This window comes from Caretta caretta, chromosome 2, assembly GCF_965140235.1.
Source record: "Caretta caretta isolate rCarCar2 chromosome 2, rCarCar1.hap1, whole genome shotgun sequence".
NCBI classification, from domain to species: domain Eukaryota; kingdom Metazoa; phylum Chordata; order Testudines; family Cheloniidae; genus Caretta; species Caretta caretta.
Genome location: NC_134207.1, coordinates 34364934 through 34389512, shown reverse-complemented (window position 1 = coordinate 34389512; position 24579 = coordinate 34364934). Strand labels below are relative to the sequence as shown.

General features: G+C 45.3%; 1 protein-coding gene across 3 annotated transcripts in view; it reads left to right on the top strand.

The window, feature by feature from the left end:
* OXR1 (oxidation resistance 1) overlaps positions 1 to 24579 on the top strand; it is a 404974-nt gene that overhangs the window by 248108 nt on the left and 132287 nt on the right. Inside the window, exon 1 of one of the 3 annotated variants that reach the window (XM_048841479.2) lies at positions 11673 to 11871. The exons of the other annotated variants lie outside the window; for them this stretch is intronic. Coding sequence (XP_048697436.1) covers positions 11721 to 11871 — 151 coding nt within the window. The 5' untranslated portion in view covers positions 11673 to 11720. Of the gene's footprint in view, positions 1 to 11672; positions 11872 to 24579 lie in introns of those variants that run through there. 3 annotated transcript variants of the gene reach the window in all.

Sequence of the window (24579 nt, the reverse complement as noted above, 5' to 3'; positions counted from 1 at the left end):
TTTTTCACTAAGAGGGTGGTGAAACACTGGAATGCGTTACCTAGGGAGGTGGTAGAATCTCCTTCCTTAGAGGTTTTTAAGGTCAGGCTTGACAAAGCCCTGGCTGGGATGATTTAACTGGGAATTGGTCCTGCTTCGAGCAGGGGGTTGGACTAGATGACCTTCTGGGGTCCCTTCCAACCCTGATATTCTATGATTCTATGATTCATTGCACCGCATTATGATTAGAAAAAATAAAAACTGGCATAAACCTTAGCACAACTTAGTGGGCTCATAACAAGAGTAACTGGATTAAATTTTGTGGCATAGGTAGGGCCCTACCAAATTCACAGTCCATTTTGGTATGTTTCACAGTCCTAGGATTTTAAAAATCATAAATTTCATGATTTCAGATATTTAAATCTGAAATTTCACGGTGTTGTAATTGTAGGGATCCTGACCCAAAAAGGAGTTGTGGGGGGAGGAGGTGTCACAAGGTTATTGTAGGGGGGGATTGCGGTGCTGCAACCCTTACTTCTGTGCTGCTGCTGGTGGCAGAGTTGCTGTAAGAGCTGGGTGGCCGGAGGGTGGCAGCTGCTGGCTGGGAGCCAAGCTCTGAAGGCAGAGCTGCTGCCAGCAGCAGCGCAGAAGTAAGGATGGCATGGTATGGTATTGCCAACCTAACTTCTGCACTGCTGTCTTCAGAACTGGGCCCTTGGTCAGCAGCCACACTCTCTGGCCGCCCAGCTCTGAAGGCAGCAGCGCAGAAGTAAGAGTGGTGTGGCATGGTATGGGTACCCTTACTTCTGCGCTGCTGCTAGTGGGGCACAGCCTTCAGAGCTGGACACCCAGCCAACAGCCGCTGCTCTCCAGCCACCCATCTCTGAAGGTAGCACAGAAGTAAGGCTGGCAATACTGCGACCCCCCTGCAACTCCCTTTTGGGTCAGGACCCCCAGTTTGAGAAACGCTGGTCTCCCCCATGAAATCTGTATAGAATAGGGTAAAAGCTCACAGAAGACCAGAATTCACGGGGGGAGATCAGATTTCACAGTCCGTGATCTGTTTTTCATAGCTCTGAATTTGGTAGGGCCCTAGGCATAGGAGATCAGACTAGATGATCTAATGGTCCCTCTGGCCTTAAAATCTGTGAGTCCTAAATCTTGAAACAAAGCAGAACTTGATTTTTAGGTTCAACAACCCCTTCCAGAAACCATCTACCTCTATGCTAAAGTCTTGGGCCATATTTTAACTGCGAATTTATGGTAGGGTTGATGATGTCTTCAAGCTTTGCAAGTTCCAGGGCTTCCATGGGACAGAAGTGAGGTCACTAGATTCTGGGATGCATAACTTGAGGATGCACCAGAGCACCACAGATGGAATAGAACAGTTATCAATGGAAGACAAAGAAAATGCTATACCCAGTTATCCATATGCTCATAACAAAGGAGTAATAGGCTGACTGGGGAGCAAAGTGCATTGGGATGCCTAAATCCCAGTTTTAGGCACCACTGCTATCCACAATGCTCCCCCTTCCCCCCCAACTTGGCTCCCTCCTAGCTCTGTACGAGCTTAAACTCACGTGCTGCCGAAATTTCTGCTGAAAAAGTTCACTAGGTGTCTAAGTTCCTGTCTCTGGGCACGTACACTGCTACCCCACTATAGGAATCCAGATGCCTATCTCATGCCTAAGCCCCAGAATAATCACAAGCCAGGAGAAGATAGGCATTGCTCCACTGATCTTGTCTATGGGCCTAATCTGATAGGCATGATCAGAGGCTGCCTACTGGATTGGCATCTTTTAAAACTGAGGTTATGAACTGGAGATGGTGCTTCACTTATAACTTTTATCTCAGTGGTTAGAGCAGTCACCTGGAACATGGGAGACTCAGGTTCCATTTCCCCCTCTGCCTGATGAACAGAGGTCCCACCTCTTAGGAGCATGCCCTAACCACTGAGCTATGGGATATTCTGATACGGATCTGTTTTAATCTCTCCTGGTGAAGCTATTTCACTTTGGATAAATCAAGAATCCTTGGAATAGAGAGACTTGCTCCTGGATCTCCCACTTCCCAGGTGAGTGCTCTAATCACCAGACTTGAGTCATTCTCTTGCACTTTCTCTCTGTCTGGCACAATGACTATTTAAATATTTATTCAAATTGGAACAGCTTTGACAGGAGAGACTGAGGGAGACATACATCAAAATATCCCATAGCCCAGTGGTTAGGGCACTCTCCTGAGAGGTGGAAGACTTTACCTTAGTTCCTTCTGTGCCGCTGACACATCAGGCAGTCCAGTTCTTTCATTGATTACAGTCGCTCATTAGTTGTGGTATTTCTTGCCAACACATTCAGTAACCTCTATTACTGACTTCTGCAATTTCCTTCTTGTCCTTCTTTGCTTTTTCTGTCCTTTCTTGGATACCCAATTCAATACTTGCTCAGTATTTCTCCCATCTTCCATACAGTGTATATGTCCCAACCACCCAAGCCTTTTTTTTTTTATATATATTTTATAACATGTCCTTGTAATGGGAGGAGATGGAGGTCATTAGCTTTCAGCTCCCCCTCACAGTGAGGCAAGGAGAAAACCAATTCAGTTCTTCCACCCCCATGCTGTTGCACCCGACTGTGCTTTGTTAAGTCCTTGTTGAGGACTGGGTCCTCTGGCTTATTCTTCAATAGTCTCTGTTCTCCTTTGAGGCAAAGGGGAAGTAAAAGTTCCAGGCCCACCAGGATTTTAGTGGCTCTAATTCCCCTGGGCTTATGAGCTTTCTTGTCTGAGAGTCTCTGGCTGCGGAACCCCACCCATCCACTCCACTGAGTTCCAGCTTACAGCCCTTGCTGGGAACAGCCAGAAATCAATCCTCCACAGTCCTTCACAGTTCCCTGAGCTACTTCCTACCTATGTAGTCTTCTTCAGTTTCTAACACTGCTTCTCCCTCTTCAGTGAGCTGATATACTTGGCAGCTTCTCCCCAGTCTGCTGAAGGAATCCTATCACTACAATCCCTCAGTCTGTGTAATCAAATGCATCCCTGTATTCATACCCTACACACTATTGGAATAATCTTTGTATAAAATACACCTTGTAAGGTATCATTTGAAAATTAACAGATGGCTGGTCAATAATTTAATTGGTGTAATGTACATAGCAACATTATATGTAAAGTTATGAACATAAGCTGAAATCATGACTGAAGTGTGTTTACCAGACAAGTCTGGGAAGTGGGTAAACCCATTTCTCAAAGACAAAGGACAAGGTGATGGCCCTAGCCAGGTGTCATCATATATCTAGTGGCCATTCTTTAGCATGGAAGTGGAGGAAGACAAGAGACAAACAAATCTACATTTTAGTAAGCAGGTGAAAAGCAACAGAATGACATCTTTTCCACACCAGCCTTCATGTCTCTTATTATCTTTTCACCACCAGCCTCCATACTCTCAGCTCGGAAGAGTTTTATCTAGGGGTCATGCTCAGGAAAATGCATTTCAAAAGGGTGACTGAACTATAAAAGTGAGGGGCAAAACAGTTCAAGTTATCTCTCCCTGTCCATCTCTGACTTTTCACCAAAGAAAACAAAAGAAACAGCCTTTGAACGTTGGGAGCAGATCCTGACCTGAGAGTTTGATCAACAATGTACTGAAAACCTATGATAAGAATTTCACCTTCAACCAAGTCTACTTTATTCAGTTTAGTACTAGGAAGCATTTTATTTTTATTTTTCTGGTAACCATGTCTGACTTTAATGCCTTCATACTTATAATAATTTCTTATCAATTTGAAGTTAAATAAATTTGTTTGATTCTTTAATCAAAACTAACCCAGTGTGATGAACTGTGTGAGCAGCTCCATTTAAGGTGGCAAGCTGTTGTACCTTTACCCCCCTGGGGGGCAACATACCTGATGGTACGTACAGGAGAGGGCTGGACAATCCTAAATACATGTTTTGGGGAAAAATCTGGAACTGGGAGTGTGTTCCTGACAAAAGGAAGAAAGGAGAGCAGCACAATACAGACCCTGGACTTCAGAAAAGCAGACTTTGACTCCCTCAGGGAACTGATAGGATCCCCTAGGAAGTTAATATGAGGGGGAAAGGTGTCCAGGAGAGCTGGCTGTATTTTAAAGAAGCCTTATTGAGGGCAAAGGAACAAACTATCCCGACGTGCAGAAAGAATAGCAAATATGGCAGGCAGCCGGCTTGGCTTAACAGAGAAATCTTTGTGAGCTTAAACACAAAAAGGAAGCTTACAAGAAGCGGTAACTTAGACATATGACTAGGGAGGAGTATAAAGATACTGCTCAAGCATGCAGGGGTGTAATCAGGAAGGCCAAAGCATATTTGGAGTTGCAGCTAGCAAGGGATGTGAAGGGTAACAAGAAGGGTTTCTGTGGGTATGTTAGCAACAAGAAGGTGGTCAGGTAAAGTGTGGGACCCTTACTGAATGGGGGAGGAAACTGAGTGACAGATGATGTGGAAAGAGCTGAAGTGCTCAATGCTTTTTTTGCCTCAGACTCCACTTCCAGGTTAACTCCTAGACTGCTGCACTGGGCAGCACAGTATGGGGAGGAGGTGAGCAGCCCTCAGTAGTGAAAGAACAGGTTGAGGACTATTTAGAAAAGCTGGACATGCACAAGTCCATGGGGCCGGATGCACTGCATCCAAGGGTGCTGAGAGAGTTGGCTGATGTGATTGCAAAGTCGCTGGCCATTATCTTTGAAAACTCGTGGCAATCGGGGAGGTCGCGGACGATTGGAAAAAGGCAAACATAGTGCCCATCTTTAAAAAAAGGGAAGAAGGAGAATCCGGGGAACTACAGATCGGTCAGCCTCACCTCAGTCCCTGGAAAAATCATGGAGCAGGTCCTCAAGGAATCCATTTTGAAGCACTTGGAGGAGAGGAAGGTGATCTGGAACAGTCAACATGAATTCACCAAGGGCAAGTCATGCCTGACCAACCTGATTGCCTTCTATGATGAATTAATTGGCTCTGTGAATATGGGGAAAGCAGTGGACATGATATATCTTGATTTTAGCAAAGTTTTTGATACGGTCTCCCACAGTATTCTTGCCAGCAAGATAAAAATGAATGGACTATAACATGGATAAAAAGCTGGCTAGATCGTCGGGCTCAATGAGTAGAGATCAATAGCTCAATGTCTAGTTGACGGCTGGTATCAAGCGGAGTGGCCAGGGGACTGTCCTGGGGCCGGTTTTGTTCAACATCCTAATTAATGATCTGGATGATGGGATGGATTGCACCCTCAGCAAGTTTGTGGATGACACTAAGCTGCGAGGAGAGGTAGATACACTGGAGGGTAGGGATAGGGTCCAGAGTGACCTAGACAAATTGGAGGATTGGGCCAAAAGAAATCTAATGATGTTCAGCAAGGACAAGTGCAACGTCCTGCACTTGGGACAGAAGAATCCCATGCACTGCTACAGGCTGGGGACCGACTGGCTAAGCGTCAGTTCTGCAGAAAAGGACCTGAGGATTACAGTGGATGAGAAGTTGGATATGACTCAATAGTGTGCCCTTGTTGCCAAGAAGGCTACGGGCATATTGGGCTGCATTAGTAGAAGCATTGCTGGCAGATCAAGGAAAGTGATTATTCCCCTCTACTCGACACTGGTGAGGCCACACCTGGAGTATTGTGTCCAGTTTTGGGGGCCCCGCTACAGAAAGGATGTGGAAAAATTGGAGAGAGTCCAGCGGAGGACAATGAAAATTATTAAGGGGTTGGGGCGGATGCCTTATGAGGAGAGGCTGAGGGAACTGGGCTTATTTAGTTTGCAGAAGAGAAGAGTGAGGGGGGATTTGATGGCAGCTTTCAACTATCTGAAGGGCAGTTCCAAAGAGGATGGTACTAGGCTGTTCTCAGCAGTGGCAGATGACAGAAGAAGGAGCAATGGTCTCAAGTTGTAGTGGGGGAGGACTAGGTTGGATATTAGGAAAAACTATTTCACTAGGAGGGTGGTGAAGCACTGGAATGAGTTACCTCGGGAGGTAACATCCTTAGAGGCTTTTAAAGCCCGGCTTGACAAAGCCCTGGCTGCGATGATTTAGTTGGGGTTGGTCCTGCTTTGAGCAGGGGGTTGGACTAGATGACCTCCTGAGGTCTCTTCCAACCCTAATCTTCTAAGATATCTGTTGGGGTCACTCTGCATGCGGTAACCTAGGCTGGTGGAACTGGAGCGTGTAGGCAGGCTGCAGCTATACACAGACACTCAGAGTGTAACCTGCATGCTGTTAGGCTATTTGTGAGTGGCCCGGGGCATTGCAAGGCACCCAAGGTTGCAGGACAGGGATGACACAGCCCCTCACTGGTTTGGATTGCACCCCAAACTGTCATAGTCTGTTTGGTAGCCTCCCCGTCTCCTGTCCTGCAGCTCTTTTATCCTCAACTGCTGTGAGGCTGCCAGTCAGCTCTGGCTGGGACTGCAAGCAGTTGCTTTATTTCAGCCTTTCAAAGCTGGGCCAGCATGGGGTATATAGGCCTTATGACAGTCCTGCTCTGTCAGCTCCCTTACTCTCACATTTGTAATTTTGTTCTTCCATGAAATTTGTAGTATCTTCATCAGCTATCTGTGAGGGGCAGCCTCCAGGCTGTTTTGTTAGCCATTGTCATCAGCCAAGTCTCTGCTCTGTACAGTAGCATGCTCAATATAATCACATGGTATAATCTGACCTTTAGTTAGGTATGGACACCTCTGCTTGACCAGGTGTTGTTCATCCTTTCAAACAGTGGTGTTTGCTTTTCCTAATCTCGTATTAATATCTTTATTGCCAACTTCAAATGTCACCACACTGCCCAGATGGCAGAACTCTTCTCCTGTTCAATTTCCTTTCCATCCACATGCACCTTTGCATCTGTTGTCCAGTTTCCTACCTTCATAATTTTGGTGTTTTCTGCGTTTACTTTCAATACAATTTTTGCTATTTCCTGTTCCACCTCTGATTTAAGGGCAATAATTCCATTCCATATTATAGTTAGCAATGTCACTGGCAAAGTCAGGGTTGTGTAACTTATCTTCAGTAACCTATTTTACACCTTTTATTGTCCGCTTCACCACTCAGTCTATTGCTAATGCAAGGAGGATTGGTGATAATACACATTCTTGTCTAATTCCAGCCACAGTATCAAACCACTCGTCCAGGCCTGTATCCTTACTGCACATCTATTTTAATCACATAAACTGCTTGTGAGAGACAAGACAGGGAGGTAATATTTTTATTGGACCAACTTCTGATGGTGAGAGAGACAAGTTTTGAGCTTACAAAGAGCTCGTCTTCAAGTCTGGGTAGACCTGAAGAAGAGTTCTGTGTAAGCTCAAAAGCTTGTCTCTAACCAATAGGAGTTGGTCCAATAAAAGATATTACCGACCTACTGTGTCTCTCTAATATCCTGGGACCGACCTGGGTATAACACTGCATAAACTGCTTGTGACAGACATGGCAATTTTCTGAAATAGTCTGGACAACCCTTAAGAATCTTAGGAGTTCATTGTATTAAAAATACAAATGTTTATATATTATTGTGGGATTGTATGCAATGTTTCTAGGGTGGAGACATTACTAATGTAAATCCTGGGAAGTATTATGAGCTTCAAAGGACTCTTAAGCATTGGGCCATATAAGAATGAACATTTGTGATAAACTAAATTGACTGGATTTCCTAGGAAATACTTGGGACAAGGAGAATGCAATTTTCTACCTCCAGACCCAACCGTTTGAAGCTAGGCCCTGAGGAGAAACCCATTGTCTACAAATTATCTATTCCCAGATCAAAGAGTCAGCCTATACTAGGGATGACTCGCAGGTTCATTGGGATTCTTGTTCTGAGAAAAAGGTAACCTTATTAGCAAGCATGTGGGCTCTTTTATTGTTTTAATGTTTTCTCTGGAATGCTTTCATTTTAAGAATAAACGTGCGTGCTTAGGAAAAGCTGTGTGGCACCTTATAATTGTGGGCAATTATGTCATTTATAGCCTCTGAGGAGAATGAAAAGCATGGCCTGTTTAAGCAGTCTGACTTGCTAGGAAATTCAGTGTAGGCAGGGAACTGCACAGCCAGGAAATTAGGAGCTGGGTCTCTAAAAGTGCGTGCCCTTGCTGGATCATGAGAGGAAAATATGAGTGCGGGTGCCCTGAGCTGCCTATTATGTTAATCAGTTTGTCTGATATCCCATAGCTTCTAGCAGTATTTCACAGGGTCTCTCTGTGGACACTATCGAAGTCTTTCTTAAAGTTGATTAAGATGGGGTTTTGCCAAGCAGTATCTTTTTCAGTGATCTGTCCGGGTGAGTCTCTGCTCACAACATGATTCACTTGACATAACATATTATGGGCCGCATATGTGGCCCACAATGGTAAATAGGTTGAGAACCACTGGTCTATGTGGTTGACAGTCAAATTGTTGATCTCCATGTGAGCTTGCAAATCCTTTTGTGCTGGAAGAGACAGCTGCCTACCTTTAAGGTGTTTGTGCCACAGAGGTTCAAGAGCCATTTACCATTATCAGTTTGGGGGGCTTCCGCTGCTGTACCCATGACTCCTTCCCAAACAATAGAGTTGTTGCCGATTTGTTCATTGAAGTTGTCTACCATCTAACTTCATATGACAGTATTCAAGACACTGGTACATCATGTCCAATTTTAAAGGACAGTTTGTCAACACAGGTTAAGATGAAAAGTCACTGGAATAATGGTTTTTAAAAAGATTAAAAATATACAAGAATAAAAAAGTATACAAATTGTTAAACAAAAAACCCAACTTGATGTCATAGTTAGGTATGTCATCCAGTACTGGTTGCACTTGCATGTAGAGTGTATTGTTTTCACGGTCACCTGCTGCATTTGTTGGTGCATATACTTGGATTATCATACACTTGACATATCTTGTTTGCAGCCTGGCTGCTGTTAGTCTGTCATTCAGTGGCTCTTAAGCCAACAGGATCTTTACTCTGATGTTATCTAGAACAATTCCAACAGCTATTTCATGCATTCCTCGTCCTGAGTATAAGATTGTAGCACCATTAGACACCATCTTGCTTTACTGATGCCAAGTATACTTAAATGGTATTTTCATGTCTCTTGTAACCTATGCCAGCTTTCCCATACTATACAAAGTACGGACATTCCACGTGCCTACTGTTGTTACAGATTTGGTCATCAGGATTTGATGTCTCCATCTCAACTTCCTTTCAGCTCTCATGGGGATCTCTTATACTTGGATTTAGAGCTCCATTTGCATCTACAGTTCTGAAGTTTGGATTTAACTTCGGGATGAGCAAACTTTTTGGCCCAAGGGCTACATCTGGATGGGGAAATTGCATGCAGGGCCATGAATGTAGGGCTGGAGCAGGGAGTTGGGGTGTGAGAGGGAATGCGCGGTATGGGAGGGGGTGCAGTGTGCAGGAAGGGGCTCAAGGCAAGGAGTTGGGGTGCAGGAGGGCTGTGGGGTGCCGAGGGGGCTCAGGGCAGGGGTTGGGGTGTGGGGTGCAGGAGGGGTTCAGGATGCGGGCTCTGGCCCGGTGTCGCTTATCTTGAGTGGCTCCGGGGTGGCAGCGACACACAGTGGGGCTAAGGCAGGCTCCCTGCCTGCCCTGGCCCCTCACCGCTCCTGGAAGCGGCCGGCACCATTTCCCTGCGGCCCCTGGGGGAGGGGGCAGAGGGCTCCGTGCACTGCCCTCGCCTGCAGGTACCTTCCCCAAAGCTCGCATTGGCCATGGTTCCCTGTTCCCAGCCAATGGGAGCTGTGGGGGGCAGTGCCTGCAGGCGAGGGCAGCGCGTGGAGCCCTCCCAGAGGCCGCAGAGACGTGGTGCTGGCCGCTTCTGGGAGCGGCACGGGGCCTGCGGTGCCATAGGGGTGGAAATCCCACGGGCCAGATCCAAAGCCCTGATGGGCCAGATCCGGCCCACGGGCCGTAGTTTGCCCACCCCTGGTTTAAGTGATTGGTTTCTGTTGCAGTAAGGCTTTACCTGAGTGGGTTGCAACACCCTCTGCAGAACCCTCCTCTTTTATCCAGGTTTGCGACCAGCACTGTTGCTTACAGTTTGAGAAGTAGAAGACCTCTGTCCAACTCATTTCTCCCTGTCCGACAGGGGGAGATTTGAAACTGGGTCTCCTAGATCCTGGGAGTGTGCTAACCACTGGGCTAAAAATTATAAGGGGAATGCACCTTCTCCTCCTCTAGCATTTCTCGCTAAAAATGGCTTTGGCACCTCAGCTGTTTAACTGCAGTAGGACAGGTTCCTGTTCTTGTATCGCTAAGCCCAGTTAAGCACCTCCCTGCAGCCTGACTTAGGTGACAAACCCCATGAGAGGAGTAGGATTTAGGACACATCACTCTCATTGGTATCTCCCATTGACTAAGTTAGGCAGTCCCAGCCTTTGTGGATCCCATTCTTAGGCACCTATCTCTCCCCTTTCATTGTATAGGGAACCTTGGTGCCTAACTCTGACTTTGTGGATTCCATTGTTGTTCTGGTGATTTTATAGGCATTGCATTGCTGAGCTTTGTGGATCCAGGCCATATTAACCAAATCTTTGAAGGTTTTCACAGCATAAATAACCCAGACCACCTTTGCACATCATGGAAAAATGATCAACTTGCACAGAAATATTCCTAGCCAGACCTTTAAAAAACAAAAAACAAAGTTTATTGAAATGTGAGGACGGCAATGGCTCTATGTGAGATCAGAATGAAATAATAACTTGTGTTTGTGACCTGGCTGCAAACCTTTGTTATTAAAAAATGCAAGAGCCTATTGTAATAATGGTGCATAAATATGATTGTTTATGACAGTTGCTGCAGCATTCGGGCTCAGTATTTCTGCAGAATACTGTCCAGAAGGCAGTTAATAGGTGGCTGTTTTGTTTCATGGGAGAGGAGAGGAAGAGTTTGCAAAACTTCTCCTAAGTGTATTCAGGCCCCCCTTCCTCTTTTACATCTCAAGGAGCGCCCAGGAAACAACCTCTAACAAAAATGAGATAATACATTGATTTTATGAAAGGGAAATTGCCAATCAAACCATATGTTTTAATGCTGGATACACTCACTCCAGGGCATCCATCCACAGCACATTCACCCCTGCCAGAGCGGCAGGCATTCTGCCAGGCTCAAGATATGCATCCGATGAAGTGAGCTGTAGTCCACAAAAGCTTATGCTCTAATAAATTTGTTAGTCTCTAAGGTGCCACAAGTCCTCCTTTTCTATATGCACCCTTGTGACACAGACATACCTCTCCACAGCACACAGTACACTTGACAACCCCAACCACACAGTACATATGACCCCCCCCCAACACATATCCCGAACACCCAGACACAATACCGCACAGTACACGTGACACACACCCCACTGCACACAGGAAACTACAGGGCCCCCCTCCCCCACAGCAACCGGGTTCCCAACCCCCATACACACACCCCTCCCCTCGTGCAGGCGGCCTGGCGCCCGGGCCGGGGGGGCTGGGTCGGTGGCTGGGAGACGAGGGACTCCTCCCGTCGCTGTCAAACTCAGGCCAGGCCAAGACGTGTTGTTCTGGGGTTGCGGCCCGCCGCTCTCACACGCCCCGCTAGGGGACGCGGCCCCTTTAAGAGCAGTCCGGGCCGGGGCGGGGCTCGCTCCAAACTTTTTGTAGAAGTTGGTGACTCGAGCTCGGTGCGGCCAGAGTCTCTCCCCCCCCCCCCCCTTCGTATGGGGCCGCCCCCGGCCAGAGCCCCCTGAGCGCGCGGCCATGGATTACCTCACCACCTTCACCGGCAAGAGCGGCCGCCTGCTGCGCGGCACCGCCAACCGCCTGTGGGGGGCAGCGCCCGGGGCCCCCCGCCAGGTCCGCTTCCTCGACTCCCTGCAGGAGCGGGGCCTGGGCCCAGCGTCCGCACCAGGTGCCGGCACCGCGCCGGGGGGGGGGGGGGCAGTAACGAGCGGGCGCTGTCCTCGGGGTACAGTCCTGGGGGGGGGGCGCTGTCCGGGGGGACAGTGCAGTAAAGAGGGGGGGGCTGTCCCGCGGGGGGACAGTGCAGTAAAGAGGAGGGGGGGCTGTCCCGCGGGGGGACAGTGCAGTAAAGAGGAGGGGGGGGCTGCCCCGCGGGGGGACAGTGCAGTAAAGAGGAGGGGGGGGCTGCCCCGCGGGGGGACAGTGCAGTAAAGAGGGGGGGGGCTGTCCCGCGGGGGGACAGTGCAGTAAAGAGGGGGGGCTGTCCCGCGGGGGGACAGTGCAGTAAAGAGGAGGGGGGGCTGCCCCGCGGGGGGACGGTGCAGTAAAGAGGAGGGGGGGGCTGCCCCGCGGGGGGACGGTGCAGTAAAGAGGAGGGGGGGGCTGCCCCGCGGGGGGACGGTGCAGTAAAGAGGAGGGGGGGCTGCCCCGCGGGGGGACGGTGCAGTAAAGAGGAGGGGGGGCTGCCCCGCGGGGGGACGGTGCAGTAAAGAGGAGGGGGGGGCTGCCCCGCGGGGGGACGGTGCAGTAAAGAGGAGGGGGGGGCTGCCCCGCGGGGGGACGGTGCAGTAAAGAGGAGGGGGGGGGCTGCCCCGCGGGGGGACGGTGCAGTAAAGAGGAGGGGGGGGCTGCCCCGCGGGGGGACGGTGCAGTAAAGAGGAGGGGGGGCTGCCCCGCGGGGGGACGGTGCAGTAAAGAGGAGGGGGGGGGCTGCCCCGCGGGGGGACGGTGCAGTAAAGAGGAGGGGGGGGCTGTCCCGCGGGGGGACGGTGCAGTAAAGAGGAGGGGGGGGCTGTCCCGCGGGGGGACGGTGCAGTAAAGAGGGGGGGGGCTGTCCCGCGGGGGGACGGTGCAGTAAAGAGGAGGGGGGGCTGCCCCGCGGGGGGACGGTGCAGTAAAGAGGAGGGGGGGGCTGTCCCGCGGGGGGACGGTGCAGTAAAGAGGGGGGGGGCTGTCCCGCGGGGGGACGGTGCAGTAAAGAGGGGGGGCTGCCCCGCGGGGGGACGGTGCAGTAAAGAGGAGGGGGGGGGCTGCCCCGCGGGGGGACGGTGCAGTAAAGAGGAGGGGGGGGCTGTCCCGCGGGGGGACGGTGCAGTAAAGAGGAGGGGGGGCTGCCCCGCGGGGGTGAGGAATATCAAAAGTACAGGAGGGGCTGTGTGGCAGGTATTTGGATGGGGTCATGGTGTGGAAGGTGGCATTAATACGTCCTAAGGGAGATAGAGATAGAGGTCCTTCACCCTGTGTCAGGACAGATGGATTAGAGCAGAGAGTCAGTTTGTGGGCATCCTCTTCCCTCTCTGTGTGGGTTGGGGGTGAGACACAGACTGCAGCACCCAGCTGGTCTGTGTACAGTAGATAGTAAATATATAAAAAGAAAGTAAATACAGAGTTAAGGTTGTCTGGTGATAGTTTGTGCATTTCCAGAATGCTGAGTTCAGCAAAACACAAACTTCTGGAAACCAGGAAATACAGAAGTAAGGTAAACAAGGAAGCAGCCTTAACTCTGACCTCCCCGCCCACTGGGAGCTGGCAATAGCCACTGGGATTTATGTGCATACACCAGCTGCACTTGCATTAGGGGTGTTGCATTGAATGGGAGAGGACTAAATTGGAGCAGTTTGAAAGAGTTTTTGATTACAATATGCAGAGATCTGGGGTGGAGTCTCCCCCACCCCCATGTGTGTCCTCAAAGGAAAGGAGTACATATGTATCTTGAGGTTCTGGTTTGCATCATTTCAACAGAGAATTGTGTAGGTTGTAGCAGGGCTCTAGGGTGGTCTTGGCATGGGATTGTCAATAATAAGATGGACATGAGCCCAGTCTGTGGTTGTACTGTTGGATAGGTGAAAGTATAGGGTTAGGGTGTGTAAGTGTGAAGGGTTTGTAAAAGGTTATGAAGTGATGTTAAATTTTACAAGTGTGGTATTCTGTTGGGGAAGTGGACTCAGTTTTGAGCGTAGGGAAAGTGCTAGTAGTGTCTGCTCATTACGGTTAAAAGGCAGAGTTGGGAGTGTGTGTGTATTATGGACATATAGGTGCATGGCTCAAAGAAGGCAGAGTTAAGCTTATGTGGGCATTTACCTTAGCCTGGCTTTCAGAAGTTTTTGTTTTAAACAAGGTGATTGACAATATCCTGATTAAATACTATCCACAATTAACATTACACAATAATCCTGTTCCTTTACATTTCAGGAGCATGATTTCTGAGGTTCCTTGTTTTGAGAGTATGAGATGCATATTTGCCTCAGTGGTTGGTATTAAAGAAACTTTTCAAGCCCTCTTGTTAAGAGGAAGGTATAAAGTCACAAAAGTTCCCTTGTATTTTCTCCCTTGAGGTTTTTCAGGCAAGTAAAGCCAACACTTTGTGGTCAACAATAACAAAGGCTGCTGTTAAAGGTAACAAAACTAGCATGATTGCTTTTTCTTGTCTATTTTCAGAATTAGATATCTATACAGTTTTCTTATGAAACTTGTGCTCAGAGGCAGACTGATAGGGATTGAAGATACCTATGAGATCAAGATATTTTTGGAGCTAGAGCTGCTACAATATCTCTTTCTTAACCTACTCTCCTCCCAAAAGGAAAGCTTCAGATGAGTAGGTTAATACCAGTTTCTACCTAAAGATACCTCCTTTTGATATTTTCTTAACAATCTATTGAAAGTCTGCTGACATTTTGCACTTATAAAGGAATATTAACAATCCGTTCCAAGAGTGGGCCCCAAACCTCTCCTATTCACCACTTGCAAGGAGAGGGATCTTACAGCTGTGCTGCTGTAAGCTCTCTAATGTAGCTTCTCGAAGCCAATGGGAGAGAGCTCTCCTGTTGGCTTAACTACTCCAGCCCCTGTGAGCTCTCTTGCCGCTATAGTGCTGTCCACACCAGCGCTAATGTCAGCGTAACTTATGTCGCTTAGGGGGGGTAATTTATTCCCACCCCTAAGCAACATAAGTTATGTCAACATAAGTTGTAGTGTAGACATAGCCTTATTGTGCAAACCAGCAGACTCAACCAGTGAATCTTAAATATTTTATAATTTTCTGCTCTGGCAATGCCTCTGACGCTTCAGAGGAATCAGCCTGAATCATATTGACTGTTTTGGTTTTTTTCCCCCTATTAAATTGTGTGTCAGGGTATAGATGCTGATACTGGAAAATGTTTGCTGTGTAACTTAAGGCTAGAGTTAATGAAAGGTGGCTTGCGGAGGTAAGGGTGCTGCTGAGAGCAATGAGGGATGGATGGTTCTTGTATGGGGGAGGAGTTCTGCATGCTTCCTTGTCAGAACAGCGTTCCCCAACCTGCTGCAGAGGTTGCTCTGTTCTCGTTCTCCAGTGGAATCTTCTGAACAAAAAGTCAGTGGATTGTAGGCAGAAACAGGTCCTCTTCTGGTAGGTTTTAACTAACAGTCTTTGATCATGCCATATTGTTTCATATAATAGTAACTACAGCAGTTAAGATTGAATTCCAACTTCCATTCTATTTGGATATGGGCACTCAGTTGCAAAGTTAGGGTCTGCTACTGAAGCCTAAGGCTCAGCCCTTTTTAAAAAAAAAAAAAGATATTTAGGTGTTGCCATACTCACTGATTGAGGAGCGTGAATCTCATTTTCAAAAGGGATAGACTGTCAATGGGATTTTGACTCCTAAATCACTTTTGAAAATGAGATTTATGTCCCTAAATTAGTTAGGCTTTACAATGCTGATGGTAGCAGTGTCTAAATTTCTTAAAAAATCTGGGCCCAATTGCTCCAAATTTCAGTTGTGTGTGCACCTCTGGTTTTGGTTCAGGCCCATGTCTAATCTGTCCTCCAATCTCTCCAGTTCACTTTTAACTATCTCAGAATCCTTTAGGGCTTCCATTTCACATTTGGTCTCAGTCCAGATGTGTGTGTGGGGGGGGGGGAAGAGGAGTGGTTATTTAAAATCATTTATGTATGTAAAATGTATGTTTTCTGGCTCAGGGAGGCAGACCAATATTTTCAGGTTTTATACCTTAAATTTAATCCTTTGGCTATCTCTGTTATATTTGAGTCTCTGCTAATGGTGAGAAATAGATTTCCTTAGAAAATAATCTTACTGTAGTATATTTTTGCTTCTGAACATATACCTGCATATTTGTATGCTGAGCAGTCTATTGTATTTCTAAATGTGGAGAACAGAGTTAGGACACTGAATTCATTGCATGTCAGAAAGCACACTAGTTTAAACAGTCTATGTTTGTCAGTAGTCAGCTCACTGAAATTCATACAGAATATCTTATTAAGCTAACAAGTTCGACGATAAAAGTACAAGAGTACTAGAGATGGTGACTGTGAGACGAAAACATGGCTTTGCCAGGGCTATTAATCTCTTTGACTTAGCTGGTTTATTACTGAATTTCCTTCTATGTTACAGAACACAGTTGTTTTTTCATATATTATCACTTTGTTTCTTACTTTTTTTAAAAGCTATTGATGTTTCATGAAAACTCTGAGAAACATTCTAAATAAAAGTAAGTTTGCTTCTGCCTAGATTCTGAAACTTCAGCTAGTGCAAAATGCAGACTTCACTAAGCAAGCAAGTGTTTAATGTATGGATTGATGTAATGTAATCTGTAATGGCTTCTAATTAAGGCTGTCAAACGATTAAAAAATTAATTGCTTGGTTAATCATGCTGTTAAACTATAATAGAATACTATATAAATATTTTTGGATGTTTTCCACATTTTTCAAATGTATTGATTTATATTACAACACAGAATAGAAAGTGTACAATGCTCACTTTATATTTATTTTTATTAATATATGCACTGCAAAAATAAAGGTTTTCAATTCACTTAATCTCTTTATCATGAAAGTTGAACTTACAAATGTAGCATTATGTACAAAAAATAACTACATTCAAAAATAAAACCATGTAAAACTTCAGAGCCTACAAGTACACTCGGTCCTACTTCTTGCTCACCCAATCGCTAAGAGAGAGAAGTTTGTTAACATTTACCTGAAATAAAGCTGCCTGCTTCTTTACATCACCTGAAAGTGAGAACAGACTTTGCAAGATATTTACATGCTAGATATGCTTAACATTCATATGCCTTTCATGCTTTGGCCACCATTCCAGTGGACATGCTTCCATGGTGATGATGCTCATTAAAAAAATAATGCATTAATTAAATTTATGACCGAAATCCTTGGGGGAGAATTGTATGCCTCCTGCTCTGTGTTTTACATGCATTCTGCCATATATTTCATGTTATAGCAGTCTCGGATGATGACCCAGCATGTTCGTTTTTAAGAAATCTTTCACTGCAGATTTGACAAAACATAAAGAAGATACTAATGTGAAATTTCTAAAGATAGCTACAGCACTTGACCCAAGACTTAAGAATCTGAAGTGCCTTCCAAAATCTGATTGGGGTGGGGTGTGACGGATGGTTTTAGAAGTCAAAAGAGCAGCACTCTAATGCGGAAACTATAGAACCCGAACCACCAAAAAAGAAAATCATCCTTCTGCTGGTGGCATCTGATTTAGATGATGAAAATGAACATGCAGTGGTCTGCACTGTTTTGGATCGTTATCGAGCAGAACACATCATTAGAATGGATGCATGTCCTCTAGAATGGTGGTTGAAGCATGGAGGGACATACGAATCTTTAGCGCATCTGGCACGTAAATATCTTGCAATGCAGGATACAACAGTGACGTGCGAAAGCCTGTTCTCACTTTCAGGCGACATTGTAAACAAGAAATGGGCAGCATTATCTCCTGCAAATTGTAACCAAACTTGTTTGTCTGAGTAACTGGCTGAACAAGAACTAAGACTGAGTGGACTTGTAGGCTCTGAAGTTTTACATTGTTTTGTTTTGAGTGCAGTTATGTAACCAAACAAAAAAAATCTACATTTGTAAGTTGCACTTTCAGGCTAAAGAGATTGCACTACAGTACTGGTATGAGGTGAATTGAAAAATACTATTTCTTTTGTTTATCATCCACACAGTGCAAATATTTGTAATAAAAATACTATAAAGTGAGTACTGTACACTTTGTATTCTGTTTTGTAATTAAAATCAATGTTTGAAAATGTATAAAAAGATCCAAAATTTACTAAATTTCAATTGGTATTCTATTTTTTAACAGAGCGGTTAAAACTGCGATTAATCGTGATTAATTTTTTTTTAATTTAATCATATGAGTTAACTGCTATTAAATGACAGCCCTAATTCTAATTTGTTTCTAGGTGCTGGGGTCCTGGCTACCTTGGGACTTGTCTTCCGCAGAGTTAACTAGTTACAACTCAAGTGTTGCCCCTAACTTGAGTCCTGTCTATGCATACAAACTCTTCCTTGTCTGGTCTGTCAGGGGTTATAGCAGTGGTTCTCAACCTATTTACCATTGTGGACCGCATCCACTGTTACCTATATGGCCCTGAGGATGTAACTTGAGCCGCAGCTCTGTGCTGATTGGTCCGCAAGCAGCCCACGGGCCACAGGGTTGAGAACCACTGGGTCATAGGCTAAAGCTCAAGTTAGCGCAACTAGTCAGCTGCTCACATTACCACTCTGTGTAGCTTGAGAGTGGTCACAATGTGAAACAATGCTCATTCAAGTTAGGTTAACTTGAGTGTTGATAACCGAAATTAAGTCTGCGTTGAAGACATACGCTTAGGAACGATTATAGGGAAAGAGGCCTTCTGTCAGCTGAGGTGCTGGTATTCAGACCCTAGTCTGAGCTTCTAGTCCAGCTTTCATTACAGGAAAAGGAAAGTCAGTCTGAAGATTGATGGGACCACAATAAAAATCCAAAACTAAACACATAAAACAGATAGGAGAGTGTTTAATGTTTCATGCAGTGTAATACACTGGAACTGATATGGCTACCACTATAGATTTCTCCAACCTTGTTCAATGTTTTGTCTTTCTCATTTAGTAAGGTCACTAGTATGAAAAAAGGATTGGAAATAAGACTTGAGAAATTGATCAGATGTCACTAGCTGATAGTAAACAAGAGGTGAGGATGGGATCTCACCTGTGAAATGCAGGGGCAACATTTAGTGTTTTATAGTCAACACTTTAAACTCTAGGTGGAAACTAGTAGGTAGCTACTGCAAATCCTGGTACGCTGATGTCATTGTTTACATTGAGATATTGTGCTTAACAAACAAGCAACTGCATTCTGCATTAACTTCCATTTCTGAATAGACTTAAGGTGTATTCCTTGTAGAATTCATTGCAATAGTCTAATATCGTGGTCGTGAGAGGTGCAGATCTGAGAAAAAGGGTTCCCACGGGGAAGGTGAAGCTGTCTTGGGCTGGATGTGTGGGGCAGGGGATGGTGGTGTTTTAAAAAAATGTTAGATAACACAGTTAAAGCACACCTTAACACCTCATGTAGACACAGTTTAAAATAATGAGTTGTAATTTGCAGGGAATAACGAAGTTTTAAGGAGTGTTTCAAACAGTTAACACAATTTTAAAAAGCAGGTTTTTTTGTTGTTGTCAAGATAGCCAAATAGCAGTGGTGACCAAGGCATTATCTAATACAAGCTGGCAAAGACCAAGACATCAGATTTGAGAACTGAAGTTTCAACTGGTGAGCATAAGCCTTTGATTCAAGGGGCCAGTATAATCTCGGACATTTCTCCCAGTTTTCTTCAGCCTAGCATCACTTCTGTTTTATCTGGGTTGAATTTTAATCAGTCTGTCTTTTACTCACGCTCTCTGGATCAGATAACAGGGAGACATAATTTTAAGTGTCATCAGTAGGCAGAAACATACCTCCTTACTAAACCCTTCTAATGGCTGTTATGATTACAACCCATGCAGTGTCTTTGGACCATTGCATTAAATTTATTAATTAATTGTGTTCCCCTCCATGGGGCAGAGGTTACCACAGTCGCTCCAAGAACTCTGTATGCACGGGAGGGCGGGGTGGCTAAAGTACATTGCTGAGATTGTAAACCACTCCTTGAATGGTTTGTATACGCTGGTTCAAACTGGGTTTTCCAGAGACCGAAAACTTGAAATAGATAAAATGAGTTTAAATGGACTTCCTTTTGGTTCAGCAAACTTAAGAGGCCCCAATCTTTGCTGAATGATTGACAAGACTTTGGCCTACCAGGGCCCTGATTTTTGGTACATTTATGTATGCATGTTGGTTTGTTTTTTTTGTTTTGTCTGTGATGCTTTTACCCTCGTGTTCTAGGCAGAGAGAGCGCCAGGTGGTAACTTTTAACTATTGGTGTATATTGATCATAGTCCACAGAGAGCAAGCAAAGCACAGGTGCTTGCTTGCTGTTAGGCACAGTGGCTTGCTGGGCCTAGAACAATGGAGGATGGGGCTGTGCAGCCTTAAAATCCCTGCCCAGAAAGGAGTGGGACACAGGTCCCTTCCCAGAGATAAGTGATGGCTGGAGACCTGACTGGGCACTCCTGGAGTGGATCACAGAGGGATGGATACAGCTGCAGTTACCCTGAAACTTACAGCTGTATATGCATGTTAAGCAGAAAAAAGGCAGTGACAGAGAGGAACCCATATTAGAGAGCCATTGGGGACAGAAAACAAATTCTACAAAAGTACCTTCCAGAAACCTCTCTAATACAGACAAAATAATTAAGCCACCTCTGTCATCTGTCTGTTCCTACACCTGTCTACTCATACAAGTCAGAGCAAATGCTTCTGATAGACATACTAATCATCATGCATACCTGGTCGTTTTCCTTTGCCAGGAGATCAACAAGTTATCTCTGTGCTGTGACCAGATCAGAATCCATATTGACCAGTCTCAAAGTAGTATCCAGATACTGAGTTGCCTCCTTACAGCTGTTTCCATAACGACACAGTTGACTGATAGTTCAATAAGTGGGTGGATTGTAAGTATCAACAGCTGATTTCTTAAACTAAGAATTCACATTTGCTTCCTTCAAATCAGCTGGCTTCCTCCTCTGTCTTCTCAGAGAAGGCATTGACTGTCTCTGCCAGCAAGGGTCCAGAACTTCCCAAAAATCTTCATCAGATACTGGGTTGTGGAACAATTTCCTGCCAAGTTATCCACTTAGAGTATTCAAGTCCAGCAGTATGTCTCTAATCATGAGCATAAAGTTCAAGAAGTTCACAAAAGCCAATGGAAACCGCTCGTACAAAGTATCTGCATGTTACAATCTATCAGGGAACTTATTTTATCTGTCTTAAATTGCAAGTTTATCTAGATTCAACTTAGGTTACATGGATGAGAGCTGAATGACTATGAAGTGGTCTTGTCTGTTCACTTACTTAGAGCTTTTCTACATCACCCTCTGAGTTTCAACAGCTAAGCTTTTTGTTAGAGTAGTGGTAGACAGTGTGTCCAAGGAGTTGTATGGTCTTCCAGTGTTTCCAGTACAGCTAACCACAATATTGGCAGTGCAGTAGAAAATTTCAAATGTGAAATCAGAAAAGCACAATTGCATTAACCACCTATGCTATACAGGTGCACAAGTTAATAGCCTCCTGTTACTGTTCCTGCCTTAATATAAAGTAGAAATAATAGTACCATGCTGGGGGGAAGAGGGAGGGAGGGATAAGCCCTTGTAAGGGAAGCAAAGTCAGTTTTTTCTCCCCAATAAATAGTACATCTTTAAGCAATGAGTTTGATTAACAGGTATAAGCCAGAAACATTAGGGCAAAGTGGGGAAAGTCAGATTCTAGTTGTTAAGTTACGATACTTTTCATACCTGCAAGTCAGAGTTCTAACATGAGTTCTGAATGGCACGCTCTGACAAGCAATCCAGCAAAAGTTCAGTACTTAAATGATTATTCCAATGTATGGCAAACAAGTCAAGACAAGATAACTTTCCCCCGCTCCCAAGCCCCCAACTTTTAATGCAGTCCTAGTCAGTCTTGTGTTACTCTGGGGATACTGCTTCTACTGTGATAACTGTACTGGCTTTTCTGTGTTAGTATTGAATGAAACAAAGGGGAGTGGGGAGACACATACATGATGTTTGAGACAGAGCCACGGGTGGTGGTGAAAAGTAGAGGGCAGAATGTAAATGGGGGGAATGTAGTACAGAGTTACAAACACCTCAGAAATGGAGGTTGTTTGTAACTCTGAAATGTTCTTAACTCTGAATAAAACATGGTCGTTTTTTCAAAAGTTTGCAACTGAACATTGACTTAACACAGCTTTGAAACTTCACTATGAAGAAGAAATATGCTGCTTTGAACCATCTTAATTTAAATTAAACAATCACAGAAACACTTTCCTTACCTTGTCAAATCTTTTTAAACTTTCCCTTTATTTTTTTGGTAGTTGGTTAATTTGCTTTTTTTTTGGTCTCTCCTGATTGCATACTATTGGTTTCAAATGAGGTGTGTGTTTGACCAGACAGTTTGTAACTCTGGTGTTCATAAATCTGAGGTTCTACTGTATTAGGTTACGGCTAATCTCTAAGGAAATGTACAGTATATATTCTTTGTGTCTGGAAAAGTGAATGTATACAGTCATTAAAAGTTAATGGATAGAACTGTTTGAGAAAGTAAGTACTAAAACACTTGGTAAAGAGTGATAATGGTCTGCATTTCAAATAAATGTTTAAGCGAAGGTTAATCTAAAGTCTAAAAGAGTAGAAATGCATATTTAAGTTATTCCAAACGTTAACTCACATCCTGCATGCTGTCCATGTGCAGTAAATTCATGTCTAATTATGGTAGTATCACATGGACTTAAACTTGTAACACATAGATGTGGGCATGTTTTCAAGTACTTGTCTATGAAATGTTAATATGCTGTATGTAGTGTTCACTGTTTTCTGCTGTCTGCACAGAATATCTACAATCTTGGTCTGTTGTTCGTTATTATTACATTGAGTCTGCACCCAGTATCTGTAGAATAGATTGAGTTAAGATGTAGGATTTACATGTGGTGATGCTGAGAATAAGCTAACTAGAATTAACTTTTTAAAACATCAAACTTTGTGGGTAGGGGAATATGTGCTCATGAACTTTTTTTTTTGGTGACATAATCAATGGCATTTATACACTGAATATGTATAGAAAATGAGGAATGTAAATACTGTGGGTTTCTTAACTACACTATGATTCAAATGGGTGTGGGATAAGGTTTTTATGTGCAAGGTAAATGGGGTTATCTTGTCAGGACAGTGAAACTTGGGCTATGTCTACACTACAAACCCTACACTGTCACAGCTGTAATGTGGCATCTGTGCCGCTGTACGGTCTCCCCGTATAGCCTCTATGCTGGTGGCAGAGAGCTCTTCCTTTGGCATAATTAAACCACCCCCAATGATTGGAGGTAGCCATGTCGGCAGGAGAATGTCTCCTGCCAACATAGCACTGTCCATACTGGCGTTTTTGTTGGTGAAAGTTATGTCAGTCAGGGTGTGGTTTTTTCACACCCCTGACTGACAAGTTTTACTGACAAAAGTGCTACTCAGACATAGCCTTTGTGTCTGGATGTGTGGTTAGCATGTTCACCAGCCACAGTTGTGTATACATTAGGATGTTGCATGTAGGCCAGTATGTTGAGAGGGTATGGGGCTCCCTGTCAGTCCTGAAGATAATTGATGATCCATTTATAAGATTGTGTCACTGACTTGGGCAATAACCATGAGAGGCAATAATCATGGGGAGTTAAGCTTGTTAACTGTGTTTTGATACCCTCTTTACAATAATTTAGTGTACACTTAACTTTAAGATTACTTTGCTTTCTGCTTTTTTGCAAAGGGTTTTTCCAAAGTTATGGACAGTAACTTACAACCCTGTCTGCAGCATAATCAAGTTCTATGTGGATACTCTTTTTCCTATATATTTTGTAAGACTTGATCACTAAACAACTCAATGTATGTGCTCTAGTTTAGAAATAGCAGCTATATATTGATCTAAATCTTATAAAGCTCCTATTCAGACAATTAAAACCTAAATATACTCTGCCAGTTTTTGTCTGTAGTCTTTCTTGAACTCTGTCAAAGATGGGAATTAAAGTTGTTAGCCTCTGAAGTGTCTAAAGCAGTGGTCACCAACCTGTAGATCGCGATCAACTAGTCGATCCTGGAGACTTTGCAAATAGATCATGATCTCCGGCTGCTAAAAAGTCTGGTGGTGCAGTAGGGCTGCCACTAAGGCAGACTCCCTGCCTGTCCTGGCCCCACACCCCTCCCGGAAGTGGCCAGCATGCCCCCATGACTCTAGCATGTATGTCTCTCCACACGCTGCTCCTGCCTGCAAGCACCGCCCCCGCAGCTCCCATTGGCTGGGAATGGGGAACTGCGGCCAAGGGGAGCTGCGGTGGTGGTGCCTGCAGAGAGGGGCAGCATGCAGAGCAATGTGTCCGTCCCCCGTCCCCCCCTCCCGGGGCCGCAGCAGTGCATTGGCCCCTTCTGGAAGCAGCATGGGGCTGGAGCAGGCAGGGAGCCTGTGCCCCGACTCCCAGTATTGAGCCCCCTCCCAGATCCAGCACCCCGAGCTCCCTCCTGCACCCCAACACTCTGCCCCAGCCCAGAGCTCCCTCCTGCCCCCAAGCTCCTTCCCAAATCTTGCACCCCTCCTGCACCCCAACCCCTTGCCCAGGCTCAGACCAGAGCCCTCTCCCACACTCTGAACCCCCCCAGCCCGGAGCCCACACCCCCTCCTGATCCCCAGCCACCTGTCCCAGCCTGGTGAAAGTGAGTGAGGGTGTGGGGTA